A 24,719-nucleotide genomic window follows, 5' to 3' on the forward strand; every position below is an offset into this window, starting at 1 on the left:
GGCCCAGAGAAGACGTCTGCGCTTCTGGATCATGTTTAGATACGGCTTCTTCTTTGAACTATAGAGTTTTAGCTGGCAACGGCGGATGGCACGGTGAATTGTGTTCACAGATAATGTTCTCTGGAAATATTCCTGAGCCCATTTTGTGATTTCCAATACAGAAGCATGCCTGTATGTGATGCAGTGCCGTCTAAGGGCCCGAAGATCACGGGCACCCAGTATGGTTTTCCGGCCTTGACCCTTACGCACAGAGATTCTTCCAGATTCTCTGAATCTTTTGATGATATTATGCACTGTAGATGATGATATGTTCAAACTCTTTGCAATTTTACACTGTCGAACTCCTTTCTGTTATTGCTCCACTATTTGTCGGCGCAGAATTAGGGGGATTGGTGATCCTCTTCCCATCTTTACTTCTGAGAGCCGCTGCCACTCCAAGATGCTCTTTTTATACCCAGTCATGTTAATGACCTATTGCCAATTGACCTAATGAGTTGCAGTTTGGTCCTCCAGCTGTTCCTTTTTTGTACCTTTAACTTTTCCAGCCTCTTATTGCCCCGTCCCCACTTTTTTGAGATGTGTTGCTGTCATGAAATTTCAAATGAGCCAATATTTGGCATGAAATTTCAAAATGTCTCACTTTCGACATTTGATATGTTGTCTATGTTTTATTGTGAATACAATATCAGTTTTTGAGATTTGTAAATTATTGCATTCCGTTTTTATTTACAATTTGTACTTTGTCCCAACTTTTTTGGAATCGGGGTTGTATTTTCTACATTGTAGAACAATACTGAAGACATCAAAACTATGAACTGACATCTGGAACATACATGGAATTATGTGGCAAACAAAAAGAAAGTGTTAAAAAACAAAATGTGTTTCATATTTTAGATTCTTCAAAGTAGCCAGCGTTTACCTTGATGACGCTTTGTATGCTATTGGCATTATCTTAACCAGCTTCATGAGGTCGTCACCTGGAATGCTTTTCAATTAACAGACGTGCCTCGTCAAAAGTTAATTAGTGCAATTTCTTGCCTTCTTAATGTGTTTGAGATCAAACAGTAAATAATAACAATACAGTAAATAGCCCTATTCCATAACTGTAGTTAATCCATATTATGTCCAGAACCGCTCAACTAAGTAAAGAGAAATGACATCCATCATTACTTTAAGACATGGAGTGTCTTTTAATGAATAAAAATAACGAAAAACCTTTAATTAGAAGCTGTGTTCAAACTTTTGACTGGTATTGTATATTTGAATTAAGTCCTGTTGGCAAGCACTGAAGAAAGATGGGTTAGATTGCTCTGGTGGTGCAAAAATTAAGGAAAGAAATTCCCAAATAAATTCTGACTAATCCCGTCCACTCTTGCAGACCGGCTTGACCAATCCCACCTGCTCCCACTGTTATTATTATGATTTGTAATAGCCTGTAAAACTTTTCCAAAATAGAAACATATTAGTAATCTAAACCAGGATAAAGCATTTGCTGAAGATGAAAGAATGAACATGGAAAACCCATCATTGAGAACCATTCAAAATCCAATCCATCCACATGTTAATCAATCAATCCTATCTTAGTCTTGTGAACTTCATATCAAATCTGTCCTGCTCCTACAGCTTTTTTGTCAGCTAGATTGCTTGCGAGTGTGCGCGCGCACACATGCGTTCCACCTTCATAGACAGCAGGCGTGTGAGGTAGATCTCTGGTATGGCCTTGGCTCTCTCTCGCTCTCTTTCTCTCAGACTCTCTCGTCTGTGTTTGGACAGCTCTGGCTCTTCACTGGCTTTCTCCAGATGCCACAGTCTCATTCCTTCGTCTTCCCCATCCTCCAGCATAGGAGTCTCTGACAGACAGACAAGCAGCAGGAAAGAGAATAACTTGGTTCTGTGGTAATATTGATATTAATCCTAATGCCAGAACAGCGTACTGTGAGACTCACTCTCTCCTGGTATGTAGTCATGGCTATCATGGTGGATATGTTTGGACTGCCGTGATACCAGTGTTACTGTGGCACCATCGGGAACCTGACACAGTAATCAGAACCAATGTAAGAACAACTAAGGATTCCGCTGCATACACAAAATCAACAACAGTGATTATGAAAATATGGCTATATAAATTTTTACTGTTGACCCGTCCTCCCCTCGATACTGCAAAAAACCCAATGTCAGAGAAGTGCACTCAAATAGAACAGAGATTTATCACCTACAGTACAGGCTGAAAAAGGCTCAACTCTGTTTTATTTTATATATGAGACTGAGCTACTTCTGACAATGCTTCACCAGCGCCATGAATCTGATCCTGAATCAATTTAGCAGCGAGTCCACCTCCAAGTGTATCTTCTCTATCTTCCAAAAGACTCTCATGGTAAAGAAAAGGAGGTTGTTCCACATTACATTGGGTATTGGGTAAATGAATTTTGAATATTTAAGTTACCGCTGAATTACTTTTCGGTCTGTAGTTCAGAATAGCTACTGTACAGTTACTGCTGATAATGCCTTTGAAGAAACCAGCAAAAAGCAAAGTTTCAAATTTCAAGTGTTTTGTGCTATAGTTTACATTTCAATTTTTAATTTATTCAATATGTAATGTCATGGGTGGCACGGTGGTGTAGTGGTTAGCGCTGTCACCTCACAGCAAGAAGGTCCGGGTTCGAGCCCCGTGGCCGGCGAGGGCCTTTCTGTGCGGAGTTTGCATGTTCTCCCCGTGTCCGCGTGGGTTTCCTCCGGGTGCTCCGGTTTCCCCCACAGTCCAAAAGACATGCAGGTTAGGTTAACTGGTGACTCTAAATTGACCGTAGGTGTGAATGTGAGTGTGAATGGTTGTCTGTGTCTATGTGTCAGCCCTGTGATGACCTGGCGACTTGTCCAGGGTGTACCCCGCCTTTCGCCCGTAGTCAGCTGGGATAGGCTCCAGCTTGCCTGCGACCCTGTAGAACAGGATAAAGTGGCTAGAGATAATGAAATGAGATGAGATGTAATGTCATATCTGTAGTGTGAAATTTAAATATTTAAGCACTGACATTGTCATTAAAGTAGCTGATTTATTGAAGAACAAACAGAAGATTTACTGAATAAAAAGTGAATTATTATTTGCATTCCTAGTCATAATATTATACTAAATACACAAATTGGACCTTGTAGTGTTGCAAAGTGTTTAGACGTTTCCATGAGCCCTGAACCACTGAAGTCAGGTCTTCATCGGACAGGATTAGGTGTCCCGCCATCCCTGCCCTCCATTCTAAATTAACAAAGAAAAAGAGACGATATTAACTTCCTTGAAGACACTGGACAACAAAACAATGCTAGTAATTAATGAAATATTTCACAATATGCCACTACATGAGCTTCTTCATTAGCATTTGAAATCATAACATGCTAGTTAGCACAAATCATTTTCTTTAGCACTAACTGCTTTAAGTCAGAGTTCACAGGGTTACAGTATATTCATTACCTCCGCCAAAGAGGTTATGCTTTCAGTGTGGTTTGACTGTTTGTCTGCCTTTAAGCAGGACTGCGGAAAAACTATTGATCCAATTTCTATTAAACTTGGTGGAAGGGTGTAGCATGGGCCATGGAAGAACCCATAAATTTTTGGAACAACTATGAGTCATGGGGCGGAGCCACAAACTTAGTTTCGCTTTCACTAACATTGCAAGATAAGGCATCTAGCCTTGGTGAAAGATGTGCTCAACAATGCCATACATCTTAAAATCAGTAAAGTTCAATAGTGACAAAATATAACCAGTGTAGAAATATGATAACTCCATATCACAATCCAAATTCATGGGTACCAGTAATCATCATGTGTGATACACTTAGGCACATAATTCTCATAGTTTTGGAAATATATCCAGAGATATAAAGTGGTTGCAGTTGCAGACTTGCATATCATAGAAGATTCAACTATTGTCCTTGACTGAGGTCTGCACTCTCCAAGTGCTCTTCTAGTTGAAACATGTGTCTAATGTGAGTGGCTGCAGATGTTCTTACCTAAGTGTACGGAGTCTGTGGAGGGTCTCTGAGAGTATGATGTGCCCTTCAGTGTATGTTCCAGGATCTTCTCCTTCACCTGTGTGATGGTATCACAGTCCAGCACTTTTACAGGAATGCTCTGAGACTCACTCATGCCTCCACTGGCCACCAGGACGTTCAGTGTCTGTAGGACAAATACAGAATAGGGTGTGGATATAATGAACCATTTGTTCCTTTCAAGCATAGTAGCCCAGTTGTAGTTCTTCATGAAGAACAGTCTGTAAAACTTTGATAAAATTATCACCTGTACTTCAATAAAAGACTACATACAAATACACAAGGAAAGACATATGACTATGTTACTAAAACCTTGACACTGGGTGTATTTCTTACCAGTGTGTGGTACTCCACATCGTCACGCAGTAGCCGGTTGTCGTTAAGTGTATATTTGGCTTTGCTAGTTACAGCATCCACAGGACCCTTTTCCACCTGGTGTTTTATGGCTCGGAATAACATATAGAAAGACTCACCTGCGGATTCCTGCGTTACATAAAAAACAAGATCAACTGTGAGCTACTGCTCACTTATGTACAGTGGGGCAAAAAAGTATTTAGTCAGTCACCAATTGTGCAAGTTCTCCCACTTAAAAAGATGAGAGAGGCCTGTAATTTTCATGATAGGTATACCTCAACTATGAGAGACAAAATGAGGAAAAAAATCCAGAAAATCACATTGTCTGATTTTTAAAGAATTTATTTGCAAATTATGGTGGAAAATAAGTATTTGGTCAATAACAAAAGTTCATCTCAATACTTTGTTATATACCCTTTGTTGGCAATGACAGAGGTCAAATGTTTTCTGTAAGTCTTCACAAGGTTTTCACACACTGTTGCTGGTATTTTGGCCCATTCCTCCATGCAGATCTCCTCTAGAGCAGTGATGTTTTGGGGCTGTCGCTGGGCAACATGGACTTTCAACTCCCTCCAAAGATTTTCTATGGGGTTGAGATCTGGAGACTGGCTAGGCCACTCCAGGACCTTGAAATGCTTCTTACAAAGCCACTCCTTCGTTGCCCGGGCGGTGTGTTTGGGATCATTGTCATGCTGAAAGACCCAGCCACGTTTCATCTTCAATGCCCTTGCTGATGGAAGGAGGTTTTCACTCAAAATCTCATGATACATGGCCCCATTCATTCTTTCCTTTACGCGGATCAGTCGTCCTGGTCCCTTTGCAGAAAAGCAGCCCCAAAGCATGATGTTTCCACCCCCATGCTTCACAGTAGGTATGGTGTTCTTTGGAGGCAACTCAGCATTCTTTCTCCTCCAAACACGACAAGTTGAGTTTTTACCAGAAAGTTCTATTTTGGTTTCATCTGACCATATGACATTCTCCCAATCCTCTTCTGGATCATCCACATGCTCTCTAGCAAACTTCAGACGGGCCTGGACATGTACTGGCTTAAGCAGGGGGACACGTCTGGCACTGCAGGATTTGAGTCCCTGGCGGCGTAGTGTGTTACTTGATGGTAGCCTTTGTTACTTTAGTCCCAGCTCTCTGCAGGTCATTCACTAGGTCCCCCCGTGTGGTTCTGGGATTTTTGCTCACCGTTCTTGTGATCATTTTGACCCCACGGGGTGAGATCTTGCGTGGAGCCCCAGATTGAGGGAGATTATCAGTGGTCTTGTACGTCTTCCATTTTCTAATACTTGCTCCCACAGTTGATTTCTTCACACCAAGCTGCTTACCTATTGCAGATTCAGTCTTCCCAGCCTGGTGCAGGTCTACAATTTTGTTTCTGGTGTCCTTTGGCAGCTCTTTGGTCTTGGCCATAGTGGAGTTTGGAGTGTGACTGTTTGAGGTTGTGGACAGGTGTCTTTTATACTGATAACGAGTTCAAACAGGTGCCATTAATACAGGTAACGAGTGGAGGACAGAGGAGCCTCTTAAAGAAGTTGTTACAGGTCTGTGAGAGCCAGAAATCTTACTTGTTTGTAGGTGACCAAATACTTATTTTACAGAGGAATTTACCAATTAATTCATTAAAAATCCTACAATGTGATTTCCTGGATTCTTTCCCCCCATTCTGTCTCTCATAGTTGAAGTGTACCTATGATGAAAATTACAGGCCTCTCATCTTTTTAAGTGGGAGAACTTGCACAATTGGTGGCTGACTAAATACTTTTTTGCCCCACTGTATACCACCGCTCTCGCTTATATCAGAATGCAAGCAATCGAAGGAATAGGACACTTATTATGAATGTTGACTTCAACAAATAATTAACCCTGAAACAAGCAAGTAAAGAGCAGTGTTCTTCCCAGGGATTTCAAATAGCATCCTGGTAAACTGTCATTTTGAAATAGCATTTTGCTTCTTGAAATAGCGTCAGAATCCACCCTATGTTTCGTTAATACATTCAGTCAGTAAACAGGAAGTCGATGTGCAAAATACGTGAAAACGCTATACACGGTATAGAACCCCTAGCTGAAGTTCAGTACCAAATATCAAGCAGTTGTGATTTGTAGTTGCTGAGAAAAGCGTTTGGAAAATTTTGTTAATCCACACTATATGTTTCGTAAATACATTCAGTCGGTAAACAGGAAGCTGATGTGCAACAGACCTGAAAATGGTATACACGGTATAGAACCCCAAGCTGAAGCTTGGTACCAAATATCAAGCAGCTGTGATTTGTAGCTGCTGAGAAAAGTATTATGAAATTTTTGTAAATCCATGCTATACGTTTCATAAATACATTCAGTGGGTAAACAGGAAGTTGATGTACGACAGACCTGAAAATGGTATTGAACCCCAAGCTGAAGTTTGGTACCAAATACCAAGTACTGAGAAAAAGGGTGTTTTGGATGGACGGAAATATGGAGATACGGACAGACGAACGGACAGAGGTGAACCAGTATACCTTCCCTCCTTCGGAGCGGGGGTATAATAATAAATAACAAAAAACAGTGAAATACAATACACAGCTGAGCTCACAATCCTGTGTAGTTTCAACCTAGGTAAAGATTACATCAGTGGTTCAATTTTACTGTCTTTTAATCAGAAAGCTGGGGGTGAGAGTGTAGGTTAATGTGTGGAACATACCCTGAGGAATGAATAAAGGCAGATTGACATCCAGTTTGTAAGCAGCTTCTCCACCACTGACTCAGTCCTGCAATACAAGCGAAGAGCAGTTGAAATGCAAGATGTCTTACTGAAGTTTTCTAAAATCTGAGTGTTTCTAGAAGCAAACTCACTGACCTCCAAATTACAAACACAAGGGGAATTTAAATCTGTATCTCATGTTTAAAATTATTTTGTAAAGTTTGGATTTTTAAAAATTATTTTTTATTATTATTGGATATTATTCAGGGTAACTCTGACTCATGTAAGAAGCATGGTGGAGTTTTTGGGATACAGACTGGCAACATGCTTAGACTTGTTTTTTTGGTCTTGAGAAAGATATTTTCTACTTAGTTCAAGATCAAGATGCTGAGCACTGACCTGCGCAGCATGAGTTTGGGGTTTCTGGTGGTGTACTGCTCCACCAAGTGACTCAACAAGGTTTTCAAAATGTCAGTAAAATACTCCAGCTTTTCATGCAATGCCACTGTAAGGAGGGAGGCCACATACGCACGGTCCCTTGGAGAGAATGTCCTCTGGCTCTCTAAAGTGTGGATGAACTGCACACACACATTCAACATTACTATATAACAAACACTCTTTTCCATATCATGTCAGCATAAAAGGGTAGTTCTTCAGTAAAGGAATTAGATTCACAGCAAAATGTGGTAACTTTTTTAGTTGCAGTACTCAAGATTAAATAAAAAATTCACACTGTATGGGGTATCTTTTGACCATAAAAAGCATAGACAAGAGCGCTCTGAGAGCACAATATCCCCCCTCCGCTGGCAACTATGCCATAACTCTGGTAAAATGTGACTGAATTGAATGAAATTACAATATGCGCATTACCAACATATAACAAAGAATCCTGTCAAGTTTCGTGAAATTCCTCCAAAAATTGTGAGAGGAGTTGATTTCAGAAGGTGAGTACCCTTCCTGGGATGGATAGACAGACAGACGAACATCGCCATGACATAATCCCCCTTTGGGCCTTTTGGCCAGTGGGAGATAAAAAAATTGTGAGGGAAGGTGATTTCAGAAAGCAAGGACACCTTGATGAAATTGCCAAAGTACAAGTTTGTTAATAATCAAGGGCGTAACTCTGGTAAAATTTGCCCAAATTAAATGAAATTTCAATATGCGTATAACTGTCGTATAACAAAGCCTTTTGCCAAGCTTGGTGAAATTCCTCCACAAATTGTGAGAGGAGCTGATTTCAGAAGAATGTACACCCTCATGAAATTGTCAAAGTACAAGTTATTTAATCAAGGGTCAAAACTCTGGTAAAATTTTCACAAGTGAAATTAAATTGTAATATGCTTATTACTGTCATATAACAAGGCCTTTTGCCAAGCGTCGAGAAATTCATCCAAAAATTGAGAGGAGTTTCTTCAGAAGGAAGAAACACTCTCATGAAATTGTCAAAGTATAATTTTGTTAATCAAGGGCTGTAACTCTGGTAAAATATGACCCAATTTAATGAAATTACAATATGCATACTACCGACATATAACAAAGAATCCTGTCAATTTTTGTGAAATTCGTCCAAAGATTGTGAGAGGAGTTGATTTCAGAAGGCGAGTACCCTTCCCGGGACAGACAGACAGGTGGAAATCGCCACGACATAATACCCCTTTGGGCCTTTCGGATAGCGGGGGATAAAAAATTGTCTATATTTAATTCTGCACACAAAATCTTTTACAGTGGTGCTTGAAAGTTTGTGAACCCTTTAGAATTTTCTATATTTTTGCATAAATATGACCTAAAACATCATCAGATTTTCACACAAGTCTTAAAAGTAGATAAAGAGAACCCAGTTAAACAAATGAGACAAAAATATTATGCTTGATCGTTTATTTATTGAGGAAAATGATCCAATATTACAGATCTGTGAGTGGAAAAAGTATGTGAATCTCTAGGATTAACAGTTAATTTGAATGTGAAATTAGAGTCAGGTGTTTTCAATCAATGGGATGACAATCTGGTGTGAGTGGGCACCCTGTTTTATTTAAAGAACAGGGATCTATCAAAGTCTGATCTTCACAACACATGTTTGAGGAAGTGTATCATGGCACAAACAAAGGAGATTTCTGAGGACCTCAGAAAAAGCGTTGTTGATGCTCATCAGGCTGGAAAAGGTTACAAAACCATCTCTAAAGAGTTTGGACTCCACCAATCCACAGTCAGACAGATTGTGTACAAATGGAGGAAATTCAAGACCATTGTTACCCTCCTCAGGAGTGGTCGACCAACAAAGATCACTCCAAGAGCAAGGTGTGTAATAGTCGGAGAGGTCATAAAGGACCCCAGGGTAACTTCTAAGCAACTGAAGGCCTCTCTCACATTGGCTAATGTTAATGTTCATGAATCCACCATCAGGAGAACACTGAACAACAATGGTGTGCATGGCAGGGTTGCAAGGAGAAAGCCACTGCTCTCCAAAAAGAACATTGCTGCTCGTCTGCAGTTTGCTAAAGATCATGTGGACAAGCCAGAAGGCTATTGGAAAAATGTTTTGTGGATGGATGAGACCAAAATAGAACTTTTTGGTTTAAATGAGAAGCATTATGTTTGGAGAAAGGAAAACACTGCATTCCAGCATAAGAACCTTATCCCATCTGTGAAACATGGTGGTGGTAGTATCATGGTTTGGGCCTGTTTTGCTGCATCTGGGCCAGGACGGCTTGCCATCATTGATGGAACAATGAATCCTGAATTATACCAGCGAATTCTAAAGGAAAATGTCAGGACATCTGTCCATGAACTGAATCACAAGAGAAGGTGGGTCATGCAGCAAGACAACGACCCTAAGCACACAAGTCGTTCTACCAAAGAATGGTTAAAGAAGAATAAAGTTAATGTTCTGGAATGGCCAAGTTAAAGTCCTCATCTTAATCCAATGGAAATGTTGTGGAAGGACCTGAAGCGAGCAGTTCATGTGAGGAAACCCACCAAAATCCCAAAGTTGAAGCTGTTCTGTACGGAGGAATGGGCTAAAATTCCTCCAAGCCAGTGTGCAGGACTGATCAACAGTTACCGGAAATGTTTAGTTGCAGTTATTGCTGCACAAGGGGGTCGCACCAGATACTGAAAGCACAGGTTCACATACTTTTGCCACTCACAGATATGTAATATTGGATCATTTTCCTCAATAAATAAATGACCAAGTATAATATTTTTGTCTCATTTGTTTAACTGGGTTCTCTTTATCTACTTTTAGGACTTGTGTGAAAATCTGATGTTTTAGGTCATATTTATGCAGAAATATCGAAAATTCTAAAGGGTTCACAAACTTTCAAGAACCACTGTATAAGGAAAGAAAAGTCAGTAATGGAATTACATCAGAAAAAAATGAACTTTCATTTCTTAAAATTCAAACTATGATTTCTTTTTTTTGAATATTTTATTTTTGATTTTTTCAAGAACAAGGACAAAAAAATTACATTTACAAACTGACAAGACAAACTCAAATCAAGGAAAAACTCAATATCCACAAGGTGGCAAAGTAAAAATTACAACCCTGATTCCAAAAAAGTTGGGACAAAGTACAAATTGTAAATAAAAATGGAATGCAATGATGTGGAAGTTTCAAAATTCCATATTTTATTCAGAATAGAACATAGATGACATATCAAATGTTTAAACTGAGAAAATGTATCATTTAAAGAGAAAAATTAGGTGATTTTAAATCTCATGACAACAACACATCTCAAAAAAGTTGGGACAAGGCCATGTTTACCACTGTGAGACATCCCCTTTTCTCTTTACAACAGTCTGTAAACGTCTGGGGACTGAGGAGACAAGTTGCTCAAGTTTAGGGATAGGAATGTTAACCCATTCTTGTCTAATGTAGGATTCTAGTTGCTCAACTGTCTTAGGTCTTTTTTGTCATATCTTCCGTTTTATGATGCGCCAAATGTTTTCTATGGATGAAAGATCTGGACTGCAGGCTGGCCAGTTCAGTACCCGGACCCTTCTTCTACACAGCCATGATGCTGTAATTGATGCAGTATGTGGTTTGGCATTGTCATGTTGGAAAATGCAAGGTCTTCCCTGAAAGAGACGTCGTCTGGATGGGAGCATATGTTGCTCTAGAACCTGGATATACCTTTCAGCATTGATGGTGTCTTTCCAGATGTGTAAGCTGCCCATGCCACACGCACTAATGCAACCCCATACCATCAGAGATGCAGGCTTCGGAACTGAGCGCTGATAACAACTCGGGTTGTCCTTCTCCTCTTTAGTCCGAATGACACGGCGTCCTTGATTTCCATAAAGAACTTCAAATTTTGATTCGTCTGACCACAGAACAGTTTTCACTTTGCCACAGTCCATTTTAAATGAGCCTTGGCCCAGAGAAGATGTCTGCGCTTCTGGATCATGTTTAGATACGGTTTCTTCTTTGAAATATCGAGTTTTAGCTGGCAACGGCGGATGGCACGGTGAATTGTGTTCACAGATAATGTTCTCTGGAAATATTCCTGAGCCCATTTTGTTATTTCCAATACAGAAGCATGCCTGTATGTGATGCAGTGCCGTCTAAGGGCCTGAAGATCACGGGCACCCAGTATGGTTTTCCAGCCTTGACCCTTACGCACAGAGATTCTTCCAGATTCTCTGAATCTTTTGATGATATTATGCACTGTAGATGATGATATATTCAAACTCTTTGCAATTTTACACTGTCGAACTCCTTTCTGATATTGCTCCACTATTTGTCGGCGCAGAATTAGGGGGATTGGTCATCCTCTTCCCATCTTTACTTCTGAGAGCCGCTGCCACTCCAAGATGCTCTTTTTATACCCAGTCATGTTAATGACCTATTGCCAATTGACCTAATGAGTTGCAGTTTGGTCCTCCAGCTGTTCCTTTTTTGTACCTTTAACTTTTCCAGCTTCTTATTGCCCCTGTCCCAACTTTTTTGAGATGCGTTGCTGTCATGAAATTTCAAATGAGCCAATATTTGGCATGAAATTTCAAAATGTCTCACTTTCGACATTTGATATGTTGTCTATGTTCTATTGTGAATACAATATCAGTTTTTGAGATTTGTAAATCATTGCATTCCGTTTCTATTTACAATTTGTACTTTGTCCCAACTTTTTTGGAATCGGGGTTGTAAATGAACTCACAATGACAGGACAATAGAAAGTGGAAAACTAACTAACTAACTAACTAAATAAATAAACAACAATAATAATAATAATAATAATAATAGCAATAAATGAATAAATAAATACATTATGCAATAATCGAAGATACAGAGAGAGACAAAGGGTAGCATCACTACTCATAGATCATGTCAAACTCGAATACAGGGAAATTAGTCAAATCTGGTGTGCTGGTAGATTTTCCATACAAATTAAAAATGGTTGCCATATTTTGTAAAAAGTCTTACTTCTTTTCTGCATCCAATAAGTTATTTTCTCTAGAGGCACACAGCTATTGATTTCACGAAGCCACATTTTAATTGGAAGGGGGGCGTCTGATTTCCACTTTATTGCAATACATTTCTTAGCAATTGTCAAAAGGATTTCTGTTAGTTTCTTAGCATAATTTGTCTCAAGATTGGAATTAGTAAAGTTCCCCAGTAAACAAATTTCAGGGTCCAGTGGAAATGTAACCCTGTGGATGTTTGATAGAGTTTCACATACTCCCTGCCAAAACCCCTGCAGTTTAGAACACTGCCAGGTAGAATGAAGTAGTGTTCCTTCCTCTGTGCCACATCTAAAACAAAAAGGTGATATATTGGGGTTGTATTTATGTAATTTTATATGGGGTAATATACAGCTGATTCAGGAAGTTGAATTGTATCAGCCTATACCTAGCATTTAAAGTAGAGGTGACCCCATCTCTGCACAAGTCCCTCCATAACTGCTCCTCAATACTTATTCCCAGGTCCTTCTCCCATTTAACCTTTGATCCATCCATATCTGGTATTGATAAATTTGACATAAGAGCTGTATACACTCTTGAGATAGTTCTAAATAATAGTTGGCCATCATGACACAGATGCTCAACTGGAGATGTGGGAGATAAATTCCAATCTCCTTTTTGATTGGCTCTAATCAAGTCACGTAACTGGAGATAACTAAGGAAATCCTTATTTGTCAAACTGTACTTTTCTTTTAACTGTTCTAGAGACATAAATACTCCGTCTTTATAGCAGTGTTCTACGCGGCAAATACCTTTATCCTGCCAAGATCTAAAGCTGCCACTCTGAAGGATCATTGGTAGCAATCTATTTCCCCATAATGGAGTTTTAGGAGAAAGAAATCCTTCTATCTTAAAAAGTTCATGGAGTTTATACCAAACCTGGATAGAATGGATAATTAAAGGATTATCAGTTGTAGTTTTGATTGTTTTTTTTTATCCCATTTATACAATCAATTTGTTGGTGTCTACGCTTTCATTTCTATCCTTTCAATACTGAGCCATGAAGGAGGACGGCCCGTGTCAAACATCTGTGCCAAGAATCTGGATTGAGCAGCATAATAGTACAACTGAAAGTTAGGGAGTTTCAGACCTCCATCCTCATAATCCAGAGTTAATTTATCCATACTGAGTCTTGGCGTCTTACCATGCCAAATAAACTGTCTGATTATTTTTTTTTAAGGGAGGAAAAGAATGCTACTGGGACATGAATCGGAAGTGACTGAAACATATACCGTATAGGAATCTAGGCAGGATATTCATCTTTATAACATTAATTCTACCAAGTAAGGTAAGAGGCAAGTCCATCCCATTTTTTCAAATCTCCTCCCACTTTCTGAAGCAAACTGACTAAATTGAACTTGTAGAGATTTTTAAGGTTACTGTCAACAAACACACCTAGATATTTAAAATCCATAGGAGACCATTTAAAAGGGAACTTATGCTTAACTCTACTGAAATCAAATACAGACAACGGCAAAATCTCACTTTTGTCAAGATTAACCTTGTACCTAGAAAATGAACTGTATGTACCCAATAGTTCCTGGAGGTAAGAAAGAGAGTGTTCAGGGTTGGTCAAAAATAAAATGATGTCATCAGCACAAAGTGAAATCTTATGTGTATCAGTGCCAATCTCAAAGCCACATATATTAGGATTGCTTCTAATGCCCTCTGCCAGGGGCTCAATGGCAAGCACAAAGAGGGCGGGGCTAGCTGGATCCCCCTGTCTGTTGCCTCTATAAAGCCGGAATGAACCAGAAGTGATCCCGTTCGAAATAACCCTAGCCTTGGGGGGGGGGGGATCTGTAAAGAGATTTTATCAAATCAGTAAAACCAGCACCAAAACCAAACTTCTTCAGAACACAAAATAGATACGACCATTCGACCATATCAAAAGCCTTTTCGGCATCAAGTGAGACAGCCATACTTGGTATCTTATTTTTGTTAGCCAGATGTATTATGTTAAACAAACGGCTTAAATTATTGGTGGACAGTCTATTTATAATAAACCCTGTTTGATCCGGGTTGACAAGTAGGGGAAGACACATTTCTAATCTTTTAGCTATCATTTTAGTAACTAATTTATAATCTGTGTTGAGGAGTGAGATTGGTGTATAGGAGGAACATTTTTGAGGATCTTTCTCTTTTTTGTGGATAACTGTAATAACAGCTTGAGAAAACGAGTCTGGAAAGCACCCGTCCCTCCTGCTCTGCTCGAGCACCTCCATCAATAGTGCTATAAGAAGGTCTTGAAATTCTTTATAAAATTCAGATGGAAAGCCATCATCCCAGGTGATTTATTTACAGGAAATGATTTAATGGTGTCCAACAATTCAGCACTAGAAAAGGGCTTCTCCATACTCTCCCTGTCTTCCCCTGATAAACATGGCAAGTCAATGGAGGATAAGAAAGACTCCATTTTAGATAAATCTCCATGAAATTGTGATGTATAAAGGTCCATATAATACTTTTTAAAGGCCTCATTAATTTCAGTGGGATTGTAAGTTACAACTCTGGACGGTGTTTCTATAGCATTAATTGTTCGTTTGCTCTCCTCAGTTTTAAGTTGCCATGCTAGCACTTTATGTGCTTTTCCCCCCCAAGTTCATAAAATTGTTGTTTTGACCTAGTTATTGCCCTCTCTGCTTGATATGTATTTACACTACTGTTCAAAAGTTTGGGGTCACTTTGAAATTTCCTTATTTTTGAAAGAAAAGCACTGTTCTTTTCAATGAAGATTACTTTAAACTAATCAGAAATACACTCTATACCAGGGATCGGCAACCCTAGGCATGCGTGCCACAACTGGCACGCCGAGGAATTTCCAGTGGCACACTGACGATGATACACAAACCTAATTATTCAACACATTAAAAATGTTCAAACGTCATCTTGAACTGTCATTGGCTTTTGCATGGCGAGCCTGCTCTTTTAGCATGACTACACAACAATATAGCACCCCCCTCCCAGTGTTGCCAGATACTGCTGACGTTTTCCAGCCCAAAATATGTTCAAAACCCGCCAAAATGCACTTAAAACCGCCCAATCTGGCAACACTGCCCCCTCTCCATATTTCTCATGAGATGGGCCCACTTGATGCAGCAGTTGCGCTAAGATGGCAAAGAAGCCGACAGTTCGGGCTTTCCTCTCCTCGTGGACCAAAGAATATGGGTTCGTTTCTCAGAGGGACCGTGCTGTGTGCACGTTGTGTTTTGAAACTGTTGTGTGTCGAACATCCAGTGTTAAACGTCATTTCGAGGCAAAGCACGAAAAGACTTTCAAAGATCAGGCAGATAGGGATGAATCAATCTCACGCGCAGTGTGCAGATATGGGAAGCAAGCCCACACTTTAAAAGTCTTTACCTCAGCTAAAAACAATGCCACTGAAGCTAGCTATATAATTTCTCACTGCATAGCTAAACATGGAAAGCCATTCACAGACGGTGAATACATTAAGGAGGCCTTTCTCTCCGGCTCGGATAGTCTTTTTGAGGGGCTGCCAAATAAAGAGACAATAAAATCAAGAATAAAAGACATGCCCGTATCAGCCAGAACTGTTGAGTGACGAATTGGTGAAATGGCATAAAACGTAAGGGTGCAGCAAACAACTGGCATAAAAGATGCAGCTGTATTTAGCATTGCGCTTGACAAAAGCGTAGATGTGAATGATGTGGCACGTTTGGCAGTGATGGCAAGATATTGTGATGTGACTGTGAGAGAGGAGCTCTGCTTAAAGCCAATGAATCCTGCTGGGCGTCTTTACCCGAAAAGTTCAACTGTCGTCGTAATATCGCACTGGCTTTATTGTCAGTGTTCGGATCAACATATCTATGTGAACAGATATTTTCGCACATGAAGAATGTACTTTGCCCCTCCCAAAGTCGTCTGACAACGGGCCATTCGGAAGCATGCGTCCAACTCAAAGTGGCCAATTACCATCCCCACATCTCGGAGCTAAGTAAGGGGAAGCAGGGCCAGGGATCACATTGATTGATAGGCAAAACATTTATTTTGTAACAAGGCTACTTCAAATTTGCAGTTTATTGTTAAGCCACTTTATGTAGGCTACTTGTTAATGTTCTCTGACATTTAATTTTTTTCTGTAGTTTTATTATTCATCAGTTCCATTTCCATTAGGCTGCTATGTCTTTATTGTGAATAACTTGGGCCTGTTACCTACTGAAAGATTTTGGATGTTATTTTGTGAATTTGTATAAGCTGCTTGCAATGTTGTTATCCAATGTGTGTATGTGTGTGTGTGTGTGGGGGGGGGGGGGGGGGGGGTTCTTAAACCTTGTGTGTGAGGTTAATGGCATAAAACAAGTGCAATGGTGTTTTACATTTGCTCAATGCATTAAATATCCATATCCGTCTAAAATGTGTGGTGTCTAATTACACATAGTTAACAACACCTATTTGAATGGCACACTACCTAACAAGAAAATTTCTAATTGGCACTACATGGCAAAAAGGTTGCCGACCCCTGCTCTATACATTGCTAATGTGGTAAATGACTATTCTAGCTGCAAATGTCTGGTTTTTGGTGCAATATCTCCATAGGTGTATAGAGGCCCATTTCCAGCAACTATCACTCCAGTGTTCTAATGGTACAATGTGTTTGCTCATTGCCTCAGAAGGCTAATGGATGATTAGAAAACCCTTGTACAATCATGTTAGCACAGCTGAAAACAGTTTAGCTCTTTAGACTACGTTTACACTAGACCGTATCTGTCTCGTTTTCTTCGCGGATGCACTGTCCGTTTACATTAACCCCCCTGAAAAAGCGGGGAAACGGGAATCCGCCAGCGTCCACGTATTCAATCTAGATCGTATCAGCTCCGGTGCTGTGTAAACATTGAGAATACGCGAATACGCTGTGCTGAGCTCTAGCTGGCGTCTCATTGGACAACGTCACTGTGACATCCACCTTCCTGATTCGCTGGCGTTGGTCATGTGACGCGACTGCTGAAAAACGGCGCAGACTTCCGCCTTGTATCACCTTTCATTAAAGAGTATAAAAGTATGAAAATACTGCAAATACTGATGCAAATACTGCCCATTGTGTAGTTATGATTGTCTTTAGGCTTGCCATCCTTCCACTTGCAAGTAATAAGTGATCTGCGCTGGGATCTCACACACAGCGGCTCAGTCCCGAATCGTGGCTTGTTCACTTCACTCGCGCGCTCTGTGAGCTGCGCAGGGCCAGAGTGCGCACCCTCCAGAGGGCACTCGCTGTTCAGGGCGGAGTGATTTGGAGCGCAGGATGCCTGCGGAGCCGAGCGTATCCGCGTATTGGTGTTGCTGTGTGCACGGCTAACGGTTTTAGTGTAAACGCGAATCGTTTTAAGAACGTTAATCTGATGATCCGCTGATTCGACGTAATGTAAACGTAGCCTTAGAGAAGCTATAAAACTGACTTTCCTTTGAGCAGATTGAGTTTCTGGAGCATCACATTTGTGGGGTCGATTAAATGCTCAAAATGGCCAGAAAAATGTCTTGACTATATTTTCTATTCATTTTACAACTTATGGTGGTAAATAAAAGTGTGACTTTTCATGGAAAACACAAAATTGTCTGGGTGACCCCAAACTTTTGAACGGTAGTGAATAGTGTTGTATTTTAATTTCAGATTCACCAATTCTCTATATATGTCCTTAGTTGGGGCATTTTGGTATGTCTTTTCAAGTGCATGAATTTGTAGTTCCAGAGTATTAAGCTCAGCGCTATGTTTCTTCTTTAACCCTTTTGTATAGGATATAATTTGGCCCCTCAGAAAAGCTTTTAATGTGTCCCAAAAAATGAAAATATTAGGCAAACTATGATTTCTTTAAAGCGACATTGCTATAATTGGGGTGCTGATTTTTAAATATGGTTTTCAGTACATTTTGCCTTGGGTTCCATACTTTAGCAATATCACTGAGCTGACAAGTTAAGGCAGTCATTTCATAATTTTGGCCTCTCTGCTGAAGAATTGCTCGAAAAATATTTTAATGTGTAGAGGAAGTTACCTTGATGAGGAACAGTTTGCTGTTCAGTAAATTGGAGAGCTGGATGAGGCCCTGCTCTACTGTACTCCGGCGACAAGCTGGCACATCCAGATCTCGTTTCAGTGGTGACTCCTGGTGACCAGGGAAGAATATCCTCTCAGAGTAGTTGCGGTAATCCAGGAAGGGAATCCCCGAGCCCACCAAATCACTAGACATGTCCATCATCTCTGTCATCAAATCTATCAATAAAGACAATATTTAGATTTATAACATCGGCTTAGCCAAAGTTTTAAAGAGAAATATACAGAATACATTGTCCACAAGAGTATGATACCAGTGAACTCCTTTTTGCAGCGATCTCTCACACTGGTCTCTAGGTTCTCTAGCTGAATCTGAACTTTCTTGTAATCCCTCAGAGCCTGTTTACTCTTCCTCCTGATAAACACACATATATACAGTACAAGCATGTGTTAAAGCATGCACAGACACACAAAACTATCAACGAGGATTAGGATTAAATTGAGTACAGTTATTCTTGTTGTGTGTTGTACCTGTATATAAGCACGATGACCAGTACAATAAGAGCCACGATAGAGGCACCGACTCCAACGCCCACCTGAGCTTCCAGAGGAAACAAGGCCTGGCCCAGGGATTCATACTCCACCCTTCCCAGGGAGAAGTTCAGATTCCCCATCCGCACCTATACACATATACCACAGGATGCGCTGTAATTGGAACATTGTATTCTATAGATTTGACTGGATTTATACCTGTTTCATTTTTAAAAGGAACCTGAGTTATTTGAACCTGAGTTATTTAGATAATAGTAGAGTCAGTCATGTAAAATTGAACACGTGGAAATGAATAGTCCACGGTCAAACTACATTTTTGAATACTCATTTTCACAAAATGAATAACTGGAATCAACTAATAAATAGGCACGTTTATCCCAAAGAACATGCCAACAATTCGAAAATTGTTGGCAACCTTCAAGACAACGGGGAGAAATGATTGCACACAGTGATTTACATTAGAAACAGCTGGAGAAACAAGCTCTCTGGTAAAGCCTGATGGCATCATGAAATACGAACATTTTTGCCTAAAACTATAAACCTTAAGATGAAGCACTCAACAAGGCAACAACCCCAAACATGGATTTAAATCAACACAGAACTGCTTGTGGAAAGCAAGATTGTCTGCATTTGAACCTTTCTGAGAGAGTGTGGGCTGAATTAAAGTGGGTAGTCTACATGCACAAACCGTCCATCCATTATCCGTAACCCCTTATCCTGTGCAGGGTCACGGGCAAGCTGGAGCCTATCCCAGCGGACTATGGGTGAGAGGCAGGGTACATCCTGGACAAGTCACCAGATCACTGCAGGGCTGACACAGAGACAAACAACCATTCACACTCACATTCACACCTACAGTCAATTTAGAGCCACCAATTAGCCTAACCTGCATGTCTTTGGACTGTGGGGGAAACCGGAGCACCCGGAGGAAACCCACACAGACAGGGGCAGAACATGCAAACTCCGCACAGAAAGGCCCTCATCAGCTACTAGGCTCGAACCCAGAACCTTCTTGCTGTGAGGTGACAGTGCTAACCACTACACCACCGTGATGCCCTACATACACAAACCTTGCAATATAAAGGATCTTGAAATATTCTGTATTAAGGAGTATGAAGTCCAAGCTCCAGCCATAACTGTTCTACAACCTCTCGAACCGCATCACAACTCAAGGATCCTTGGTTCACCTCTGAGCATGATCCTGATTTTTCATCCACTTCCAAAAAAAAAAAAAAACCTGGTTGGTGATTTTGTGACGCTAAAATTTGCAACTCCTCAGATGTGACTGAGCAAAAGTGAGTGAGTAAATGCTCAGGGTGTGGGATAGGCTCTGGAGTCACCGTGACCTTGACCAGGATAAAGAGGTCACTAAATATGAACGAATAAATAAATAAAGTATTTATTTTAAAAGAAACCTATTCATGTCCCCATATGCTTCTTGCTACGTTTCAAGCAGGGTGCCAATAATTCTGTAGTTAACCGCATATTCTAGTGAGTCAAAAGCATAGAGGTAAAGATTATTTAGTGACTCACTGTGAACTCCAGCAGAGGATTTCTGGCCTCTCGTTTCTTTGTGGCAGCCACCGAGGGCTGTTGAGCAGGTGGCTCACAGTAAAGGTGATTCCTGGTGAGCGTTTTTACAGCACACACTGCATCTCCTATCAGAGCCACCACCTCCTCCTTAAAAATGGCCAAGTCCAGATTCTCTCCCTGCACCAATGTCAAATTGTAGTTGCATGCATTTACTTAATTTATACATATACACTCATAAAAGTTGTGTCTGGAAAAGGAAAAAAAATCATATCTACTAATTACATTATATTACAATACAAACTGAGCACATCCTCATGTACATGTACAGTGGTGCTTGAAAGTTTGTGAACCCTTTAGAATTTTCTATATTTCTGCATAAATATGACCTAAAACCTCATCAGATTTTCACACAAGTCCTAAAAGTAGATAAAGAGAACCCAGTTAAACAAATGAGACAAAAATATTAGACTTGGTCATTTATTTATTGAGGAAAATGATCCAATATTACATATCTGTGAGTGGCAAAAGTATGTGAACCTCTAGGATTAGCAGTTAATTTGAAGGTGAAGTTAGAGTCAGGTGTGTTCAATCAATGGGATGACAATCAGGTGTGAGTGGGCACCCTGTTTTATTTAAAGAACAGGGATCTATCAAAGTCTGATCTTCACAACACATGTTTGTGGAAGTGTATCATGGCATGAAAAAAGGAGATTTCTGAGGACCTCAGAAAAAGCGTTGTTGATGCTCATCAGGCTGGAAAAGGTTACAAAACCATCTCTAAAGAGTTTGGACTCCACCAATCCACAGTCAGACAGATTGTGTACAAATGGAGGAAATTCAAGACCATTGTTACCCTCCCCAGGAGTGGTCGACCAACAAAGATCACTCCAAGAGTAATACGTGTAATAGTCAGCGAGGTCACAAAGGACCCCAGGGTAACTTCTAAGCAACTGAAGGCCTCTCTCACATTGGCTAATGTTAATGTTCATGAGTCCACCATCAGGAGAACACTGAACAACAATGCTGTGCATGGCAGGGTTGCAAGAAGAAAGCCACTGCTCTCCAAAAAGAACATTGCTGCTCATCTGCAGTTTGCTAAAGATCACGTGGACAAGCCAGAAGGCTATTGGAAAAATGTTTTGGGGATGGATGAGACCAAAATAGAACTTTTTGGTTTAAATGAGAAGCGTTATGTTTGGAGAAAGGAAAACCCTGCATTCCAGCATAAGAACCTTATCCCATCTGTGAAACATGGTGGTGGTAGTATCATGGTTTGGGCCTGTTTTGCTGCATCTGGGCCAGGACGGCTTGCCATCATTGATGGAACAATGAATTCTGAATTATACCAGCGGATTCTAAAGGAAAATGTCAGGACATCTGTCCATGAACTGAATCTCAAGAGAAGGTGGGTCATGCAGCAAGACAACGACCCTAAGCACACAAGTCATTCTACCAAAGAATGGTTAAAGAAGAATAAAGTTAATGTTTTGGAATGGCCAAGTCAAAGTCCTGACCTTAATCCAATCAAATTGTTGTGGAAGGACCTGAAGTGAGCAGTTCATGTGAGGAAACCCACCAACATCCCAGAGTTGAAGCAGTTCTGTACGGAGGAATGGGCTAAAATTCCTCCAAGCCGGTGTGCAGGACTGATCAACAGTTTCCAGAATCGTTTAGTTGCAGTTATTGCTGCACAAGGGGGTCACACCAGATACTGAAAACAAAGGTTCACATACTTTTGCCCCTCAGAGACATGTAATATTGGATCATTTTCCTCAATAAATAAGTGACCAAGCATAATATTTTTGTCTCATTTGTTTAACTGGGTTCTCTTTATCAACTTTTAGGACACATAATTTTTGTCTCATTTGTTTAACTGGGTTCTCTTTATCAACTTTTAGGACTTGTGTGAAAATCTGATGTTTTAGGTCATATTTATGCAGAAATATAGAAAATTCTAAAGGGTTCACAAACTTTCAAGCACTACTGTATAATGTGTATTTTCAGTTGAAATTGTCAGTGTGACAGTGGTGGGTCAGAAAGGAATATGGATTGCTGGATAAAACCTCAACAGAGATGATGCTTCCAGGTTTGTGGCGGTAGGGTTTGCTGTGGTCTTTCTGGTTGAGTGGGTGGAGGATGGGGTTTAGCTCATAAGTGAAGGGGCTGCCGGTGATCTCCTCAAAATTGAAGTGGAGGTTATCCAGCAAGAAATGGACACTAATGGTGGCATGGCGAGCCTCAGGACCCAGTGCAGGTGTGGGGCACAGGAGCAGAGTAGAGCTGTTGATCACACAGTGCTTCTCTGTCTGAATAGGAAAAAAAAAATGTACAGTTTAAATGCACTACAAACAAGGACACTGTTGTTGACAATGTTATAAAAAAATTCTGGATTATGTGACTATGAATGTATTGACAAGATATGCATGCATATATACTGTTCATGTCCACACACAAACCCAGCTACGGTACTCACATTCATTTATTAAATCTATACCTGCATCACATCACAGATGCTGTCTTCAGGACAGCGTGATTCTGGAACTATGCGCCGCTCCCTTTTGAGAGGCCAAATCCTGTCGTCCCTCCCAATGTGTCTCTCACTCTTTCTCTTCCTCCTTTTCCTCCCCTGAAATTGTGGCCCCAGAGGGCTCAGGGTCACTCGGATGCGAGGGTGCTGGACGACATCCAAGTTTTGGCCAGAAACTCGAATCACGCGACCCCCACTGGGAAAAGAGAGAGAAATGAAAAATCAAGTTTGATCATGATGGGGAGAAAACTGGGGAAGAATACAGTGTCAGGACGTGATACTGAGAACCTGGTGAGCTAAGGAGGATTAACTACAACCCCAATTCCAAAAAAGTTGGGATGCTGTGTAAAATGTAAATAAAGATAGAATGCAGTGATTTGCAAATCATGGAAACACTGTATTTCATTGAAAATAGTACAAATACAGCATATCAAATGGTGAAACAGAAATTTTATTGTTTAGTTTGTTTTTTAATATATGCTCATTTTGAATTTGATGCCAGCAACATGTTTTAAAAAAAGGTGAGACGGGCATGTTTACCACTATGTTGCATCACTCTTCTTTTAACACTCTGTAAATGTTTGGGAACTGAGATGATCAATTTCTGTAGTTTCGAAAGAGAAATGTTGTCCCATTCTTGCCTGATATACAATTTCAGTTGCTTAACAGTTCGGGGTCTCCTTTGTTAGATTGTTATATTTTATGCTTCATAATGAGTCACATGGGTTGGCTCGTTGAGTGAACGCTGGCGCGACTTGCTGCCGCTGCTCGCCGACTTAATCCTCGTCTATCTCAGCAAGATTGACGATTTAGTAAACACTCTTGCGTGAGTATACAGACTAGCATTCACCTATTTGTCCTGCTCTGGTTATTGAGCCTTACTTGCCTCTGCTCACCTGTTCAAGTTGCTCGAGTCCTTGCCTACAATGTTAACCGGCAGGATACATATCTGGTCCGTGTTTTTCTGGCCTCTTCTGTCACTTATTCGCCAACCTGTGACGGGTCTGCTCCAGTACTCTGCTGCTGAGCTCCTCCAGCTGCATTTCCACCTGTCTGCACCTCCGCCGGCTGCATTACTCCTCCACTCAGATATAACTTTCCTGCCCCGCCGGAGATGCATCCACCGTGGGTCTCGCCAGAACGCCCAAGAAGACACGTCGAAAACAATAAAATCCATCTGGTCCACTTCTTGTCGCCCTCCAAGTAACACCGGCCGGGTTGTTGACCACAGTGCGCTAGCCTGCCTAGCCCGGTCGGCTAACTCTCCTGCCAAATGTGACAACACCACTGTCAACTTCGGTCTGCTCAACATCCACTCACTTACGAGCAAGGGACATCTCATTCAGGATCTCCTCACTGACCGGAAGTTTGACTTTTTCTGTTTAACCGAGACTTGGAAACAACCCAATGACTTTTCCCAACTTAATGAATCCACTCCTCTGGGGTTTGTTTACATCTGTCAACCCCGTGGCACCGGCCAGGGAGGAGGTCTTGTGATTAATTTACTGTGAGAAGTGGAAAGTCTCACTGGTGTCTGTTCTTGCCTTTTCTTGCTTCGAATCGACCGT

General features: G+C 40.7%; 1 protein-coding gene across 1 annotated transcript in view; it reads right to left on the bottom strand.

Annotated features, from left to right (window-relative positions):
* plxnb1a (plexin b1a) overlaps positions 1-24,719 on the bottom strand; it is a 99,876-nt gene that overhangs the window by 8,109 nt on the left and 67,048 nt on the right. The window contains exons 20-32 of the mRNA XM_060937946.1: positions 23,119-23,347; positions 22,688-22,930; positions 20,625-20,801; positions 19,071-19,219; positions 18,854-18,954; positions 18,541-18,758; positions 7,478-7,656; positions 7,079-7,145; positions 4,375-4,521; positions 4,000-4,165; positions 3,144-3,247; positions 1,947-2,031; positions 1,678-1,850 (exon numbers count right to left, since the gene is read on the bottom strand). Coding sequence (XP_060793929.1) covers positions 1,678-1,850; positions 1,947-2,031; positions 3,144-3,247; positions 4,000-4,165; positions 4,375-4,521; positions 7,079-7,145; positions 7,478-7,656; positions 18,541-18,758; positions 18,854-18,954; positions 19,071-19,219; positions 20,625-20,801; positions 22,688-22,930; positions 23,119-23,347 — 2,038 coding nt within the window. The remainder of the gene's footprint in view (positions 1-1,677; positions 1,851-1,946; positions 2,032-3,143; positions 3,248-3,999; positions 4,166-4,374; positions 4,522-7,078; positions 7,146-7,477; positions 7,657-18,540; positions 18,759-18,853; positions 18,955-19,070; positions 19,220-20,624; positions 20,802-22,687; positions 22,931-23,118; positions 23,348-24,719) is intronic.

Source organism: Neoarius graeffei, chromosome 13 (genome assembly GCF_027579695.1).
Source record: "Neoarius graeffei isolate fNeoGra1 chromosome 13, fNeoGra1.pri, whole genome shotgun sequence".
In the NCBI taxonomy this organism is placed as follows: Eukaryota; Metazoa; Chordata; class Actinopteri; order Siluriformes; family Ariidae; genus Neoarius; species Neoarius graeffei.